The sequence below is a fragment of the Vulpes lagopus genome, chromosome 14 (genome assembly GCF_018345385.1).
Source record: "Vulpes lagopus strain Blue_001 chromosome 14, ASM1834538v1, whole genome shotgun sequence".
Taxonomy (NCBI): Eukaryota; Metazoa; Chordata; class Mammalia; order Carnivora; family Canidae; genus Vulpes; species Vulpes lagopus.
In genome coordinates this window covers 17,735,625-17,754,131 of record NC_054837.1, presented here as the reverse complement: position 1 = coordinate 17,754,131, position 18,507 = coordinate 17,735,625, and the positions used below count along the sequence as shown (strand labels likewise).

Genomic DNA, 18,507 nt, shown 5'->3' with positions numbered 1-18,507 from the left:
TAGAGACACAGGCAGAGGGAGAAGCAGGCTCCATGCCGGGAGCCCGACGCAGGACTGGGATCCCCTGTTTTAGCTTTTTATACAAGCATTAAAACTGGAGTTTTTGGTTATATAAGTAATACATGAATCTCTTCTCCTTGTAAAAAAATTAAAATCTTGGGGATCCCTGGGTGGCTCAGTGGTTTGGTGCCTGTCTTTGGCCCAGGGCGCAATCCTGGAGTCCTGGGATCGAGTCCCATGTCGGGCTCCCTGCATGGAGCCTGCTTCTCCCTCTGCCTGTCTCTCTGCCTCTCCTCTCTCTATATATATGTCTATCATGAATGAATGAATGAATGAATGAATGAATGAATAAATAAATCTATCTTAAAAATAATTAAAATCTTGCAGAGAAAGCTGTTTGACTTTGACTATTCCTAATCCCTACTTGCCCTCCCTAGACATATCATCATTTGGCTATGTATCCTTCCAGATGCTTCTGTTTGTCTGTACATACACAGAACTATATATGCAATATGTAAAGGATATACTGCAGTGTTTGGTAATTTTTGAACATTTCTACATAAATTCTATCATATGTGTAGTTCCACAGCTTTCCATATTATGCAATGAAATGTTAACTCATCTCACTCAATATTAAAAAAGCAAAGCCCCCAAAATATACATACTCTGTCACTTTTTGCATAAAAAGAGGAAATATGAATATTAACATATCTATTTTGAAAAACAATGAATGAATAATTCCGAAACAAATCAGAATGGTTACCTACAGGGAAATGGGGAGGGCACAGGAGAAGAATCTACGTTTCCCTGAATATCCCGTGTTTTCTAGTTCCGACTTTGGAGTTAAGTACATTTTTAAATTTTTTACATGATTTAAAACAAATCGAGAAGAAAAATTTAAAACTCAAAAACATGATTTTAACAGCAAATCAAATGGGTGACACAAACACACAGAGAAGAAATATTTCATGTCACCTTGGAACGTGGTCTTATACTATATCCCTGATGGAATATGACCCATGAATATAAAGAACGACAGGTAAGTCTTTGAGATGTATCCTGGAGGCTTTTTTTTTTTTTTTTTTAGTTTTATTTATTTATTCATGAGAGAGAGGCAGAGACACAGGCAGAGGGAGAAGCAGGCTCCATGCAGGAAGCCTGATGTGGGACTCAATCCCTGGACTCCAGGATCACGCCCTGGGCTGAAGGCAGTGCTAAACCGCTGAGCCACCCAGGGATCCCCTATCCTGGAGGCTTTTGCACAATGTTATATATACATCTCACTACTTTTGAAAGTAGTTCTGTAATAACCAACCACATGGATAGAATATGCTTTTTTAGCTGTTTCCTATATTATTAACCCATTTTTTACTTAAAAAATTATGTGTATATGATTTTGTGAGATGAAAGGTATGCTCCCTGCTGCTTCAATTCCCTAGTACTCCCTCCTTAGGCAATTTCAATGCTTCCTTATTTCTGGATTATTCTGTGTGTTTCCTTGCAATAGACCATTTTTTAATTTTTCACAATGGAAACATAGATTATACCTGGTTCCACCCCCCACTCTTTTTCCTGGATGTATAGTGTTCTGCATGCATTTTCCATAATGGAACCAGTCTGCTGCTGATGGATATTTAGGATGCTGCTGGAAGGAGTGCCATAATGGACATCCTAGTCTCTGTTTTTCTGCACCTTGTCTTCAGGTGTTTGAGTCTGTGGATGAAGTGGAACAAGTGGAAGCAGAAGGCAGGTTGGAGGAGAAACAGCCCAAGATCCCCAACGGGAACCTGGTGAATGGCACCTGTTCTCCAGACTCTGGCCATCCTTCTTCCCACAACTTCTCCTCGGGCCTCTCGGAGCACTCAGAGCCCAGCCTGAGCACAGAGGACAGTGTCATGGATGCCCAACGGAATGCCCCCCTGGCTCTTCGACCTGGGGACAGCAGCGTGGATGACGGGCAGAGCAGTGAGGCCACCACCTCCCGGGATGAGGCCCCCCGTGAGGAGCTGGCCGTGCAGGACAGCCTGGAGAGTGATCTCCTTGCCAACGAGAGCATGGACGAGTTCATGTCCCTTACTGGCAGCATGGACGTGGCCCTGCCCGAAAAGGAGGGGGCCGCCATGGAGGGCTGGGGGGGCAGCGAGGCGGAGAAGCACAGCCAGGTGGACAGTGGGGACAATCTCTCAGAAGAGCCCGAGATGGAAAGTCTCTTCCCTGCCCTGGCTTCTCTGGCCGTGGCCACTTCTGCCAACAATGAGGCATCCCCTGTGTCTTCCAGCGGCGTCACTTACTCTGTAAGTTACCAGGATTCCCCTCCACTCAATTTTCTTCCCTAACAGCTGTGGGAGGGTGGGTGTGTCCCACGAGCCTCAGTTCCCCAGAATGACCTCTGGTTTGTCACATCTTCCTCAGCACAGGGGTTGCCCTGGAGAAGCCGATTTGGGAAGGAAGACAGTAACTATACTGTACTAACCTAAAGAACACAGGCTTTGGAGTTCTAACCGTCCTGGGTTCAGTACCAGCTGAGGCACATCACTTTGTCTTTCCCTACCAGTTGAGTACCTTCCCTCCTGAGCTGTTCTCTGTATTAGTGAGTCCAGTCCCCCATGCCTAATATGCAGTGAACTGTCAGTCAATAGCAGCCTTAATGATGAGCATCTTGGCATACATTCAGGTCCAGCATCTTTTAAATACTTAAGTTTCCTTTCTTGCCAAAAAGTCTAAACCAAAGGATGTCAGCTGAATGGGATGTTTGCTGAGCCAGGGAATGGTGTATCCATTTTCCTTTAAAGAACTTATTATTTCTAACATATACATGCCCGTAGTTTAAAGAGTCAGACAAGGCTGAATAGGCAACCAGAAGTGGCCCCACCTGCTCCCATGGAGCTCTCCCCCAGAGGCAGTAGCAGTTACTTATTATGCCCAAATTATATTTTTAAGATTTTGTTTATTTATTCATGAAAGACATACAGAGAAAGGCAGAGACATAGGAGGAAGGAGAAGCAGGCTCCCTATAGGGAGCCCAATACGAAACTCGATCCCAGGACCCTGAGATCATGACCTGAGCTCAAGGCAGATGCTCAACCACTGAACCACCCAGGTGCCCCTTCTGCCCAAATTATATGGTGTTTACCCCCCTGTCTGTAAAGAACAGTATGTAAAGTATGTGAATAACATACTTGTGTTGCTACTTCTTGATCTTTATTGTCTTTTTCTTTAATCCCAGACATTCCACATCCACACCCTCACCACACAGTGACACCTTCCCAGCCCCATCCATCCACTACAGTTATAACTTTAGTTAAATGACTCTTTAGTGTTCACAGTAGTATAACAACATAATGTATATACCATGTAGGAAGATGCACTTATTTTTTTCTTTCCTGTACAAAAATTTTGTTTTCTCCACGTGCATCTTCATTTCCTTGTCTGTTTTCTTTTCCTGCGTTTGCTTCATATGAATCATCATTTCACTTCCCCATCCTCCAAGGTGTGCCAGTTTTCTAAATCTCTGCTGGAACATTCAGACACATCAGGTTTTCTGTTCATTTTGTGTGTCTCAAGAAGTATCTCTGGGGTCTTCTCCAGTCTGCTGCTCCCGATGGAGAGCTGTCGTCTTGGATTTTTCTCTGCCTTCACATAGAATTTATTTTTGCTTTTGGATGATCCAGCTGCATGAGCTGTAAACCTGATCTGAGGCCTTTATCCAGGGAGCTGTATTTTACACTTCATTTGACACCTCTGTTCAAGACAGGCAGTGGTCCTCGGGACCCCAAATGTTAGTTTTTCTTCCAGGGCTCCCTTACTGGGGATGAGGCTCTTTGGGGGTCCCCCTTAATGCAGGAAAGTCTCTTACTAGATTCCTTACCTTGGTGGAGAAGGACCCCAAAACCATTCAATCGAAGCTTACATTTTGCCAATTTGGGAGCTTCCTTCATGGCAAAAAGCCAGATTTGATATTTTCTTGCTTTTGTGGGTTAATTTTTAGCCTTGAAATGCTCCTTATTGGGCAGCCCCAGTGGTGCAGCGGTATAGCGCCGCCTGCAGCCTAGGGCGTGATCCTGGAGACCCTGGATTGAGTCCCACATCAGGCTCTCTGCATGGAGCCTGCTTCTCCCTCTGCCTGTGTCTCTGCCTCTCTCTCTCTCTGTGTCCCTATGAATAAATAAATAAATAATCTTAAAAAAATGCTCCTTATTTTTCTTGCATATCATTGCACCTTTTCATCAGGTGAGGTCAAGGTAGCAAGTCCAGCTTATGGCCAGAACCAGACTCCTAATCGTTTCCTCCATTCTTCCAGTCCGGTGTTCAGCAGGGAACAGGGAGGACCTCCAGCTAGTTATAACCCTCATCCACTCAGCAGGGATAATTAGTCTGTGCACCTTAGAGCATTGTTTTGTTTCATAAAAGGGAGAAAAGCAAAAAAACCTTTCATCATACAAAGTGAAAAGGTACTTTCTCAGGAAACAACAGAAATGAAATCAAAGACCTACCTGGCTCGGGGAGAGGATGTGGGCTTTTTGGTGGCAGCTGGAGAGGATGAGGAGGAGGGAAAACCTCTGGAATCTGACCTCTAGGAGGAGTTGGGGTGTAATTGTTTTTTCCTTCCCCTCCTGGGGGCCTGCAGCCAGAGCTCCTGGACCTGTACACGGTGAACCTGCATCGCATCGAGAAGGACGTCCAGAGGTGTGACCGCAACTATTGGTACTTCACGCCCGCCAACCTGGAGAAGCTGCGCAACATCATGTGCAGGTGGCTGGGGTGGGGAGTAGGGGGATCTGTAGGGGCATGGGAGGTGGTGGCAGAGGCTAGGGCTACAGGGAGCCCCCTGCCTCTACAGCTGGTACCTTGCCAATCTGGCACGTATTCCAGCCCACACTGCCAATAAGATAACAATCAGAGCAATGATAATAACAGAGAGCATTTATGAAGCACTTACTTACTGTATATCGGGTACTCTCTCCTGAGCCCTTTACTAACACTGTTTCACCTATTCCTCATAGTAAGCCTGTGGGGTAAGTATTACCCCCTTCTACAGGTGAGGAAATGGAGGTTGAGGGCTACCACGGTGGTCAAGTCCCCAACGGGGCAGTTACCTGAGCAGGAACTCATACTCACATCTCTCGGGCTCTAGAATATGTGCTTTATTTCCTTAAGCCAAGACCTGGAACTTCCTATTACTTTTCACTACATACTAAATATTTTATTTCTTAAAATATGAAAGTAACTCAAGCTTATTAAAAACCTAAATCAACTGGCGAAACCAGAAGTTCATAAGGTCTAAAGAGAAACTGTTTCCTTCTCCAGTCATAATTCCCCTCACGAGAAGAAACTACTGCTAACAATTTAGTGAATATCTTCCCTAGCTAGCTAGCTATGTTTAAAATATGTGTGAAAAAAAAAAATAAAATAAAATAAAATAAAATATGTGTGAAATCGCAGAATAGATAGTATATTATATATCACATGAGTACATATTTTAATGTTTTTTTTTAAAAATTTACCTATATGGGATGAATACTGTATTTTTATACAGCTTGCTTTATACGCTTAATAATGCATCCTGGACATTTCTCGATGCTCTTCTAACTGAGAGCTTCACAAATTACTAATGTAGCCCACAGGCCAAATCCAGGCCACCACTTATTTTTGTAAATAAAGTTTTATCAGAACTCATCCATGTGCTTTTGTTTGCATAGTATCTATGACTGCTTCTGCAGATTGAGTAGTTGAGACAGAGAACATAAGGTGTATAAAGCTGAAAGTAATTATTACCTGGACTTCTCAGGACAGGTTTGCCAACTCTTGCTCTAACTCATTTTTAACAACAAGTACTATATTCTATCTTACAGTCTCCTCTAGCAGTCATTGACCCCCAAATTGGAGTTGAGGAGATACAAATATAATGAACTTTAATATAGTATGCTACATTAGAATGAAGAGGTACTGAAGGCAAAGGAAACATAGACTGACTTTTGCTGGGTTATAACCTTGGGAGAAATCACGGAAGGCCTCATAGAGGTGGTGACATTGAAGATGGCTTTTGGCAAAATTAGGAGAGACTCAAGACAGCACTTAAAATATGCATACTCGGTGGTGAGGCCATCTGGGCTCAAATCCTGTCTCTGCCACTTATTATTAGGTGTATGACTCTATGCGTGTCACTTTTATCCGTGGGCTCATTCTCCTCATCTGTGAAATGGGATATAATAATACCTTTCTCATATGATTGAGAATTTCATGGTACAATACATGTTTAGTGGCTGAGTATACAGTAAATGCTCAGTAAATATCGTTATTATTAAGGGGGCAAATGGGAACTCCAGGTACAGAACTGGCAAAGCACAGGGGCATGAATGTGTGCCAGAGAAGAGGAAGTGCCAGGAAGTGATAATGGGACTGTGAAGATGGATAGGAAGGAGACACTGAATGCCTTGTACCCTTAGTGAAGGAGTTTGCACATTGTTTTGTCATGTAGTGGGAAGCCTGTGAACAAGTGGTGGACTCTCTGAGTTGGGCTTTAGGAAGGCCATTGTGGTGGCTGAGAATACGATGTTCGAAGAGAGTGAGACTGGGGAAAGGCATGCAGCAGGGAGCTGAAGGAGTGAGTAATTCAGGTGAGGGCTGGGGGACTGTGTAGGGAGGAGGGAGAGAATTGGGTTAGAGAGACGGGTCATGATTGCCATCCTTAGGCCCCTTGTCTCTCTCTTATAGCTACATCTGGCAGCACATTGAGATCGGCTATGTCCAGGGCATGTGTGACCTCCTAGCTCCATTGCTGGTCATCCTGGATGATGGTGAGTATGTCCTCCCCACTCCAGGGCCAGAGGTACAATTTTCTTACTACTGCATAGGAGGGATGTTAACCTCACTTTGTGACTCCGTGGAATGGGTCAGTACAGGTGCTCAGAGGACCTGTTGGTGAACACAACAAGGTCCTGGTGAAATAAAACATCTTATTTTTCCACATTAGCCAGGCCTAACACTTTTACTGCCAGGTGCCCAACACCCAGCCAGGCCTTTGCTAGCCACAGATTGTACAAATGTGAATGGAAACAAAGGAAAACCCAGGGTCAGATGTCTTCACTGGTGAATTCTACCAAACAATTATTTACAAATTCTTCAAAAAGATAGAATAGGAGGGAATACTTTCCAACTCACTCTATAGGACCATTCCTTATATGAGGGCCCACTGGTACCTTGGTACTAATACTAGACAAAGACATCACAAGAAAAAAACTACAAACTGATGTCCTTTATGAATATAGAGACAAAAATCCTGAGACACCTGGGTGGCTCAGTGGTTGAGCATTTACCTTTGGCTTAGATTGTGATCTTGGGGTCCTGGGATCAAGTCCTGCATCCATCGAGCTCCCCACAGGGAGCCTGCTTCTCCCTCTGCCTGTGTCTCTGCCTCTCTCTGTGTCTCTCATGAATAAATAAAATCTTAAAAAAAAAATAAAGAGAAAAGTCCTTAGCCAAACAGTGAATTGAATCCAGCAAGATGTAAGGAGGACTATTTACCATGACCCCATAGAATTTATCCCAGGAACACAGGCTGGTTCAATGAATGAAAATGAATCAGTGTAATTCACCATATTAATAGAATAAAATAACACAGTTGTCTTAGTTGACAAGGAAATGGCATTTGACCAAATCTGACACCCTTCCATATTAAAAACACTCAACAAACTAGGAATAGAAGGAAACTTCCTAAACATAAAAGGTACGTAAGAAAAAACTACAACTAGTTCGTACTCAAGGTGAAAGACTGATTGCTGTCCTCCTAAGATCAGAAGTAAGGTAAGGATGTCCACTTTTGCTACAAAAAAGGTTCTAGACAGGACAATTAGGGAAACAAAAGAAACAAAAGGTAGCCATACTGGAAAGGAGATAAAACTGTCTATTGCAGATGATGTGATTTTTGTATATAGTAATCCTAAGGAATAAGAAAAAAAAGTATTAGAGGAGCCACCTGGGTGGCTCAGTCTGTTAAGTGTCTGACTCCTGATTTCAACTCAGGTCATGATCTCAGGGTTGTGAAAGCGAGCTTCGTGTTGGGCTCCACACTAGGGATGGAGCCTGCTTGATTTTCTCTCCCTCTTTCGCTGCCACTCCCCCTCTAAAAAAATACTGGAACTAATAAAAAAAAGTTCAGCAAGGTTGCAAGATACAATATGTATATACAAAAGTCAGTTGTATTTCTTTAGGAAGGCAATCCCATTTGTAATAGCATCTAAAATAAGACTTATATTAATTTAAGAGAGGAAGTGAAAGATTTGCTGGTTCAGTTCTAGACCACTGTGATACAGTGAAGATCTCAATAAAGTGAGTCAAATGAATTTTTAGATTTCCCAGTGCATATACAAATTATATTTATACCATACTATAGTTTATTAAGTGTGCAGTAGCACAGTTCAAAAATAACGTACATACCTTAATTTAAAAATATTTTATTGCTAAAAAATTATGAACAATCATCTGAGCTTCCAGCAAGTCATAATCACTGATTAAAGGTCACTGTAACAAATACAATGATAATGAAAATGTTTGAAACATGGCAAGAATTACCAAAATGTGACAGAGACACGAGGTGAGCAAATGCTGTTGGAAAAATGACATCAGTAGACTTGCTTGATGCAGGGTTGCCACAAACCTTCAATTTGTAAAAAAAAAAAAAAAAAAGCAGTATTAGAAAAGTGTGATAAATCAAGGTATGCCTGTATACCAAGACTGTAAAATCTGTAAAATATTGTTTAAAAAATTAAAGATCTAGGACACCTGGGTGGCTCAGTGGTTGGGCATCTGCCTTCAGCTCAGGGCATGACCTGGGGTCTTGGGATCGAGTTCTGCATCAGGCTCCTTGTAAGGAGCCTACTTCTCCCTCCTATGTCTCTGCCTCTCTCTGTGTGTCTCTCACGAATAAAGAAAGAAAATATTTTTAAAAATTAAAAAATTAAACATCTAAATAAATGGAAAGACACCTCATGTTTATGGATCAGAAGACTTAGTAGTGTTAAGATGGCAGTACTCTCCAAATTGAGCTAGGTTCAGTGTGATCCTGTCAACATCCCAGCTGCATTTTTTTTTTTTTTGTACAAATGGGCAAGCAGATGCTAAAACTCATTTGATAATGCAAGGGATGAAAATCAATTTTGAAAAAGAAGATGTTAGAGGACATACAGTTCCCAATTTCAAAACCTACTAGAATATTATAGTAATCAATAGAGTGTGATATTGACAAGGATAGACCTTGTAGATGAGTAAAATAAAATTGGAAGTCCAGAAAGAAGCATTTCTGGTATTTATGTCAGTTGATTTTGACAAGGGTGCCAAGACATTTCAGCTCAGTGAAGAAAGAAGAGTCTTTTCAACATATGATGTTGAAACAACCAAATATCCACATGCACAAAATTGAACTCAAACTCCTACTTCATACTATATAAAAACTACTAACTCAAAATGGATCATGGACCTAAATATAAGAGTAAAAACTGTAAAATTATTAGAAAAAAACAGGCATACATCTTTGTGACCTTGGGTGTAAAGCAGCGATTTCTTAGTTATGACACCAAAAGAATATAGTGGCATAATTAAAAATAAATTGGACTGGGGACACCCAGGTGGCTCAGTGGTTGACCATCTGCCTTTGGCTCAGGGTGGCATCCCAAAGTCCCAGGATCAAGTCCTGCATCGGGCTCCCTGTATGGAGCCTGCTTCTCCCTCTGTCTATGTCTCTGCCTATCTCTGTGTGTCTCTCATGAATAAATAAATAAAATTTTAAAAAAAGAAATAAATAAATTGGACTTAACAAAATAAAATCTATTGTGCTTTAAAGGACACCAGATGTTAGAAGAGGGAGAAAAAGGTACCCTTTTCAAACAAATTTTTCTAAATGCTGGCTGAAACAATATGAAACTGGTTTCTTTACTGCAGGACTTCTCAGAGCCTTTAATTTCTCAATATATGTAGACCCTCTCTAGCATTTCCCAGTTATTGGACCCTTTCTTTGCATAATTCTTTGCCTGTTAGCACCCTTCCAGTATTGACAATTGCCATTTTAATTCAGTGGTTCCCAGACTTCAGAATCCCATGAACTGTTAGAATTTCAAAAAAGAAAAAAGTTTGGGACCAACAAAACATCATCAACTTTTTATTAGAGTAAATTGGGATCTTTTAAAAGACTATCTGGGGGCTTCTGGCTGGCTGAGTTGGTGAAGCATCTGACTCTTTGTTTCAGCTTGGGTCATGATCTCAGGGTTGTGAAATCAAGCCCCGAGTTGGGCTCCACACTCAATGAGGAGTCTGCTTGAGATTCTCTTCCTCTCTCTCCCTCTGCCCCTCCCCTGCTCTCTTTCTAAAATAAGTAAATAAATCTTTAAACAAAAATAAAAAGAACGTCTGGTGTCAGCATCATCTCTTAAAAGAAAGGCCATTTCAGCCCCTCGCAGGTGGGCAGTACTTAATGACTGCAGAGCTCTCTCTGAAGTGGGATACATTGATGCTCCCTCCTCTGCATGTTTCTCCTCTGGCTGTGGACTTCAGGAACCGGCTCCAGGCCTTCGACCTTGGGATCACCTTGGGAGCTCGGGTTCCTTGGGCACTGGCAGAGGTGACTGTTTCTTCTGTGCTCTTTCCCCAGAGGCCCTTGCCTTCAGCTGCTTCACGGAGCTCATGAAGAGGATGAACCAGAACTTCCCCCATGGAGGTGCCATGGACACACACTTTGCCAACATGAGGTCACTGATCCAGGTATGACCAGTCCTATTCAATAATATACCTTCTTCCGCTTCAGCCTAATGGACCTCAAATCAACGTAACAGCCATGCTTAGCCTAACTCAACTCAATTCAGTTCATTTTAACTCAGATCAGCTCCACTGGATTCATTCTCACTGAGCATTTATTCAGTCCAGGCACTGTAGCTACAGTAATAAACAAAATATGGCTCTCGGCCTTAAAAAGATGCTTGCTTGTACTGATCCTTTCCCTCAAAATAACATTTGGGTATATTTCTCACACACACAGCTTTATTGAGCTATAATTCACATACCATGCAATTGACCCTTTTTAAATATACAATCCAATGGTTTCTAGAATAATCTCAGTGGTGAAACCATCACTAATTTCAGAACCTTTTCAGCACCCCAAAAAGAAACCCCAGTAACCACGGTAACATAATTTCCTCTCCCTAGCTCCTGGCAACCATTAATCTACTTTCTTTCTCCATCGGTTTACCTATTCTGGACATTTCATAGAAATGCAGTAACATAACTTCTGTGTCTGGCTTCTCTCACTTAGCATCATGTTTTCAAAGTGCCTCAACATTGTAGTGTGTGTCAATAGGCCATTCCTTTTTATTGTCAAATGATGTTCCATTGGATGGCTCTGCCACATTTTGTTTATCCAGTCATTCATTGATGGACGTTTGGGTTGTTTCTACCCTTGGGCTGTTGGGAATTGTGCACTGTGAACATTCGTGTACAGGTTTTTATGTGGCCGTCCATTTTCATTTCTCCTAGTGATATACTTAGGAGTGATATTACAGCTGCACCACGTTACGTTCCCACCAGCCACATACAGGGGTTCCAGTTTCTCCCCGGCCTCACTAACACCTTGTTGTCTGCCATTTTGACCCTTATCGTCCTGGTGGGTGTGGAGTGATATCTCATCATGGTTTTGATTTGCATTTTCCTGACTAATCATGCCGAGCATCTCTTATGTGCTTTATGGTTATTTGCATATCTTCTCTGGGGACACAACTGGGTTGACCTGAGCTGGGTCAATTCTCACTTCAAATCTTTGGCCCATTGTTTAACTCCAGCTGGTCTAAGGGGTTGAATGGCATCCAGTCTGAAGGTGGACCACCCTTTATTCAGTGGACCCTTCTGGTGTAGCCTCCTGCCGGGAGGCTGATGCCAACCTTTTCTCCCTTGTGCAGATTCTGGACTCAGAGCTCTTTGAGCTGATGCATCAGAACGGGGACTACACTCACTTCTACTTCTGCTACCGCTGGTTCCTGCTGGATTTCAAGCGAGGTATTGACTTCAAACCAGGGACTTGTTCCCAGACTCTGCAGTAGAATCTCAGGGGAAGAAAGGTGCCATGGAGGCAAGCTGGGAGTGTTGGAGTGAAGCTGGAAGAAGAGAGTAACACCCATCTGTCGAGTTCTGTTGACTCACCTGCCCTATTTTGTAACAACACTACGCAGTAGGTGTTGTCATGGTTCCTATTTTACAGATGAGGAAATTTAGGCCAAGAATTCAATTCAGGGATAGAACCAGTAGAGACAGGATCTTAGGCCACCTCTGTCCACCTCCTAAGTCCAGTTAGTTCCTACCTGTTCTGTTATGCTGCTTATCAGAGGCAAGGCACCCCTTGTCCTGTGCAGCATGGTGCCCATGTGACTTAGAAATGGGGTATAGCACTGCACACTGGTATTGTGCAAAATGAGGGTGATGCTGATAAGAGTATCTACCCTGCAGGGAGGTGTTTACTAAATGCCAGGCAGTGCGCTGAGCCATTTCTATGTACTTTCTCTTCAAGCCTCACCCTGCTTACAGAGGAGGAGAGGAAGAGGCTGGTGTCAGGGAAGTAACTAGCCCAAGGTCACCTTGCCAGTAAGCTGTGGGACTGGATTCGGACTGAGTTTATTGAGTACAGGAAGCCGTCTCTCTACCACCGCTCTCTCTAGTTTCTTGGCTAGCCCCAGTGGCAGCCGCCAGCTCTGCCTGTGTGCAGAGGCCAGGGGATACCCCCATGGGTGCTAAAGGAGTTGTTAGGTACAGGGAGAAGGGGGGACATCGGTCAAGGAGCAGAGCAGGGATAGGTCAGTGTAAATTAAAGCTGACCATGCTCAGTTTCTCCCCTACAGAAGCTGGAAACTTAGAACCCCACTAGTCTGCACTGACAGTTGGGGAAACTGAGGCTTCTGATGGTCAAATGGCAAGTCCAGGCCTCCTACCTCCTGACCTGAGCTCTGTCTGTTGTCTGCTGCACGAGGGCAGAAGTACAGGGCACAGCTGGCCTGGGATTTTCCCAGAGGGAGGGCAACACTGTGAGCTCTGTGGCTGACCCTCTCCCCACGCATGTGCGTGCTGGGTGTCTTGGCAGAACTCGTCTACGATGACGTCTTCTCTGTCTGGGAGACCATCTGGGCAGCCAAGCACGTCTCGTCCGCCCACTATGTCCTGTTCATTGCACTGGCTCTGGTCGAGGTCTACCGTGACATCATCTTGGAGAACAATATGGATTTCACGGACATCATCAAATTCTTTAACGGTACCTGCATGACCAGAGTGTCATCGGTGGGGTGCGGACTTCTGACAGGCCCCGTCCTGGGGCCTCAGAGGGTGGGAGATGTGTTCAGATTGACACATAGTAAAGGGGATATACAGAGGTTCCATCTGCTTCTTGTGTCTATTTCCAAATGGGTGAGCTGACATCTTGTAACACAGAGAATTAATTTTTCTCAGGAATCTAGCAGAAGGAGCATGGGTGTTGAAATGAGGCTCAGGGGTAAACCTGCCTCTGCCACTAACCAGCTGTGCCCATGGATAAGTCACCCCTCCTCTTTCTAAGTGTCACTTTCTCATCTGTCAAATGGGGTAAAAGTGTCTGCTTTGAAGGGCTGATATGCACAAAAGCAGCTGCAAGGAGGCATTTGAAATGGTGTGAGAAAGGCACAGCCTTTGAAGTCAAACAGGTATGGATTCTGATCTCAGTCACTTGGGAGCTATGTGACCTTGGGCAAGTGACTGCATGTCTATGGGCTTCAGGTTCCTTGGGGATAGAATGATACTAACACCTCCCTCACAGAGATATTGGAACAATTAAATGAGACAACATGAATAAAGCCTACACGTGATACCCACCCAGCTCATAGGAGGGGCCCTGTAGCTGGAAGTTCTTGCTACTATTATCACTATTTAAAATTTTAGAAAACTAAAGATAATTTTGAAAAAAGAAAAAGAAGAAAAAGAAAAGCTGCCTTTGACCTTATACCAGAAACCATTTTTTAAAGATTTTATTTTTTAAGTAATCTCTACACCCAATGTGAGGCTGGAACTCACAACTCCAAGATCAAGAGTCTCACACTCTCTCAACTGAGCCTGCCAGGCACCTCAGAAACATTATTTTTTAAAAATCTTTTTATTTTGAAATAAGTGTAAATTTAGAGAGAAGTTGCAGAGATAGTACAAAGAGTTCTTGATACCCTCCACTCAGCCACCCCTAACGTCTCTATGTTACCTGGTCCTAGAACATTTGTCATGACTAAGAAGTAAACATTGGTACTCTTAACTAAACTACAGACTTTGATTTTGCCTTTTTTTAAAGATCTTTTTATTATTTGGGAGAGAGAGGAAGAGGACATAAGCAGGGAAAGGGGCAGAGGGAGTGAAAGAAGCAGACTCTCCATTGAGCAGGGAGCTGGATGCTGGACTTGATCCCAGGACCCCAAGATCATGACCTGAGCCAAAGGCAGATGCGTAACCAACAGAACCACCCAGGCACCCTTTGCGTGGTTTTGAAGCGATGCCCTTTTTCTGCTCTAGCATCCAACCCAAGAAATCACATGGCATTTACCGGGTTCATTGAAAAAACTTTTTCCCATCTCATCTTTTCCACAGTCAAAAGAGAATAATATTTTTATTTCATTCTTAGATAAGTACAGTGATTAATGGGATTATGTACCTGTTGGCTTTGTACAGCTTCCCAAACCTTGGAACCAGATTGAACACTATCACCTTCACTTATTTCCTGTTCCACAGTGATTTTCATGTGGCTTTTGCTTTTTTCTCAAACTTGGTTTTTCAATTGCTTGCAGAAAAACCTAGCATTGCAAAGATATAAAGTCATTGATAGGAATGCAGTACAATTTGTGACCTCCCTGGCACCATACTGGTTTGTGGGGTGTTGGACAGATGTGGAATATTATTTTGTCTCCCTCACAATCTCCGTGAGTTCCCAGTGGCATCCTGGGGTACCTTGGTAGCTAGTTTGGAAATCATAGTCTTAGTGCATTTTTCCTCCAATAAATGATTTATGATAAACATCTGGTTTAGGATTATTCTGCTTTAAAGATCTGATCAGGGGTGCCTAGGTGGCTCAATCGGTTAAGTGTCTGCCTTCAGCTCAGGTCATGATCTCAGGGTCCTGGCATAGAGCTCCAGGTTGGGCTCCATGCTCAGCAGGGAGTCTGCCTCTCCCTCTCCTGCTCTCCCTGCTTGTGCTGTCTCTGTGTCTCTCTCAAAAGAATAAATCTTAAGAAAAAAGATGCAATCATTTTATGTAGCTCTTAATAAAATTACTTTTACGTTCTCCTTTCCCCTTCCATATCCTTTAGTACCTTTTAACATTTGGCTGTGTGCCCAGCATTGCTTTCTTTAAAAAAAAAAAAAAAAGATTTTATTTGTTCATAAGAAACACATACACACAGAGGGAGAGAGAGAGAGAGAGAGAGAGAGAGAGAGAGAGAGAGAAGCAGAGGGAGAAGCAGGCTCCATGCAAGGAGCCGGATGTGGGACTGGATCCCGGGTCTCCAGGATCACACCCTGGGCTGAAGGAGGCTCTAAACTGCTGAGCCACCCGGGCTTCCCTCAACATTGCTTTCTTAAGAGGTCCCCAGTCATGGTATTTATATAAAGGGGCTGGGAAGACCTAACTTTTTGTAGGTGAACCCACATCCTCTTGTTTGATCTCACAGCAGCCTTGTGAAACAGATACTGTTGTCATCCCCATTTTCCAGATGAGGAGACCAGGGTCCAAAGTGGCAGGACTTTCCCCACAGTCTCTGCTTCCAGCGCTGCTCTGGGGATGATGCCAGATGATGATGGTGGGAATGCCCCAGAGCCCCCGTGCCCCTATCAAATCTGAGACTGAGGCTTGCGGATGGACACAGCAGGAGGCTCATAAGATCTTGCCTTCTGCTCTTTCAGAAATGGCCGAGCGACACAACACCAAACACGTCCTGAAGCTGGCCCGGGACCTCGTGTACAAGGTGCAGACACTGATCGAGAACAAGTGAGGGCCTGCTCACCCGGGCAATGTCAACCGAGCCACCACCCACCCGTCCATCCTGCTTTTCCTCCCGGCCACCCCGGGAGCGAGGTCCTGGTGTCTGTTCATGAGCATGGACTTCTGTGCAAAGAGAAACTACCCCAACTTTGGCCACCAGGCAGATGGGGTCAGGGGGTTGCCCCTTTGGTTCAGCCTTACGTTTTCCTGTTTGACCAAAGATTGTCCAAGTCTGGGATTTCTCCCTTGTTGGAATTGGGGTGTGTCAGTGGATGGAGGGAACATTTTCATGAGTGGCCTCCAGAATGGTTGCCTCTCTCTTGTTCTGTCCCAATCCCTCCAAACGGTTTTGTCAGCTGAGACTTAGGGGAGGGAGGTTTTCTGGGGGGGAATTGGTGTAGGAGAGGCCTGTGGGGCTTACCTCTGTACTCTGAGAAGGGCGTTTGGAGATGTTCCAGAACATGGCTGGAAGGCTGGCTTGGAGCAGTTTCTGCACCCTGGTACCATTGACATTTGGTCTGGGTAATTCTTATTTGAGAGGGGCTATGTGTTGTAGGATGTTGAGCACCATACCTGGCCTCTACCCGCCAGATGCCAGTAACACCCCCTCCCCAACCCAGTTGAGACAACCCAAAACATTTCCAGATATTGCCAAATATCCCCATTTGAGAACCACTAGCATAGAGGCGGGGCTACGAATATATCTCTCTCCCCACTTTTTCTTTACTGCCTATGTCCTAAGACTTCCTCCTGTTCAGAAAAGGCACAAGGGAGTCCACATCCCTCTTGGGGTCTAGATTCCATTTGTTGTATTCTCTCATTTTTTTTCTCCTCCACCTGACCCCAGGAGAGATTTCTTCTTTTCAAGAGAGGCCTCCCCTTGGAAGGGCAATGGAGCATGAGAAATGTCTATAGGTATGCGACAGCTTGAGGCTCCTCTTGGTCCTGCCCAGGCACCCCCCACCCCAGGCCGGGCAGAGCGCACGTCCCCTTCTTTGGCTCCTAGGGAAGACCTCACCTCTCCTTCTGCACATTGAGGCTGGTGCTCCAGAAGCTTGGAAGGTGTGTGTTGGTAAAGGCCACTTCTAGAGTGTCCTTCTGATAGAGCAGTCCTGCCAATTCTCTTCTGAAGAATGCACGGGAATCGAGAGAAACAGAGTCAGATTGGAATGCTCATCCCCAGCATGGCAGGTAGGGTTTTGGCAAGGTTGGAGACTCAAAGCACATCACAGTGTTCATAGAAAGGATCCATTAGTCCTCAGTCCTGAGGAGGGACTCAAACCAGGAGGGAGAGGAATCCCTGCCCGTGGGCTTGTGAGGGCTCTTCCCTTGGCCCTAGTGCCTTTGCTGCATCCAACCCTCCTAGTCCTTGACATGGGGCCTCTTGAGCAGGATGGACCTAAATGACCCTTGCCTCCAAGGAGTGTGCTCCGTGACAGTTGTATCTCCTCGCTGTGGTCTGTAACCTTCCCAAGATGGGGGGAAAATGTGCGAAAGGCCCCTCCAGATCAAAATTTACCCAGCTGCTCTGCTATTCCTTACAGAGGACATTATTCTAGCAAGATCCGGGTCGTAGACCTTCTGATTCTTATTTATTTTTTCGACAAAGTAGTCACAAAGTACAGCACACAATCCCTTCTCCGCCTTCTCTCTCATGGTGTTCCAGAGAAGTGTCCATGGTTGTGATTTGGAACAATTCCTATTTATTCAGCTTAATTGTGCTTATTTTGGTCCCCGTATATTGCGTGCGTCCTTGTGTCCTGGAATCGAGTGTGTGGGAGTCGTTCTGTCTGTGGAATGCCCTCCTCCTTTTCTCAGTGTTGCCAACATATCTTGTAACTGTTTACTGAAGAGTTGTGTCTATATATGGAGAAAAAATATATAAACAGAGAAATGTGTGAATATGGGTTATTTTTCATTTCCACATTTCGGGAATTTTTTTAATATGAAGGAAGGAAATGTTTGGTTTTAAAGACTGTGTCCTCCCAACCCCACCCCAGTGACCTAGACCCAGAGGGGGACAAAGTCTCATTATAGCTGCCTGGTCTTTCCCCAGGAGGTTTAAGGCAAGTGAAATACTTCTCACTCCCTCGTCTCAGTTAGCTATCAGCATGAGTCATGCTGCATGACAAACCACCCCACAACTTAGTGGCCTCACACTGCCATTTACTTAGCTTATGATTCTCTGGGACAGTATGGGCTGGAAGGGTCTCCTGGTCTGTGGTGGACTTCTTCATGTGTCTGTAGTCAGCTGTTGGCCAACGAGGTGACTCTGCTTCTGACAGGTGCTTGACTGTTGGCAGGGAAAGTGGACCATGTGTCTCTCATTCCCTGGCAGCCCAGCTCAGGCTCATTTATGTGGCCATGGTGGCACTTTTCAAGACAGCAAGGAGGAGTGTGCAAGGCCTTTTGAGACCTAGGCTTGGAATTGGCCTGAGGTTCTTTCTGCTGCATTCTTTTGCTCAGAGTAAGTCACGTGTCTGAATACAGAT

At 44.3% G+C, this 18,507-nt stretch overlaps 1 protein-coding gene across 3 annotated transcripts in view; it reads left to right on the top strand.

The window, feature by feature from the left end:
* SGSM1 (small G protein signaling modulator 1) overlaps window positions 1–17,913 on the top strand; it is a 68,411-nt gene extending 50,498 nt beyond the window's left edge. For all 3 annotated transcript variants that reach the window (XM_041729329.1, XM_041729327.1, XM_041729328.1), the window contains 7 exons: window positions 1,704–2,294; window positions 4,628–4,752; window positions 6,715–6,797; window positions 10,643–10,752; window positions 11,940–12,036; window positions 13,112–13,279; window positions 15,937–17,913. In XM_041729329.1, the coding sequence (XP_041585263.1) occupies window positions 1,704–2,294; window positions 4,628–4,752; window positions 6,715–6,797; window positions 10,643–10,752; window positions 11,940–12,036; window positions 13,112–13,279; window positions 15,937–16,025 (1,263 nt within the window). In that variant the 3' untranslated portion in view covers window positions 16,026–17,913. The remainder of the gene's footprint in view (window positions 1–1,703; window positions 2,295–4,627; window positions 4,753–6,714; window positions 6,798–10,642; window positions 10,753–11,939; window positions 12,037–13,111; window positions 13,280–15,936) is intronic.
* Window positions 17,914–18,507: the final 594 nt, after the last annotated feature.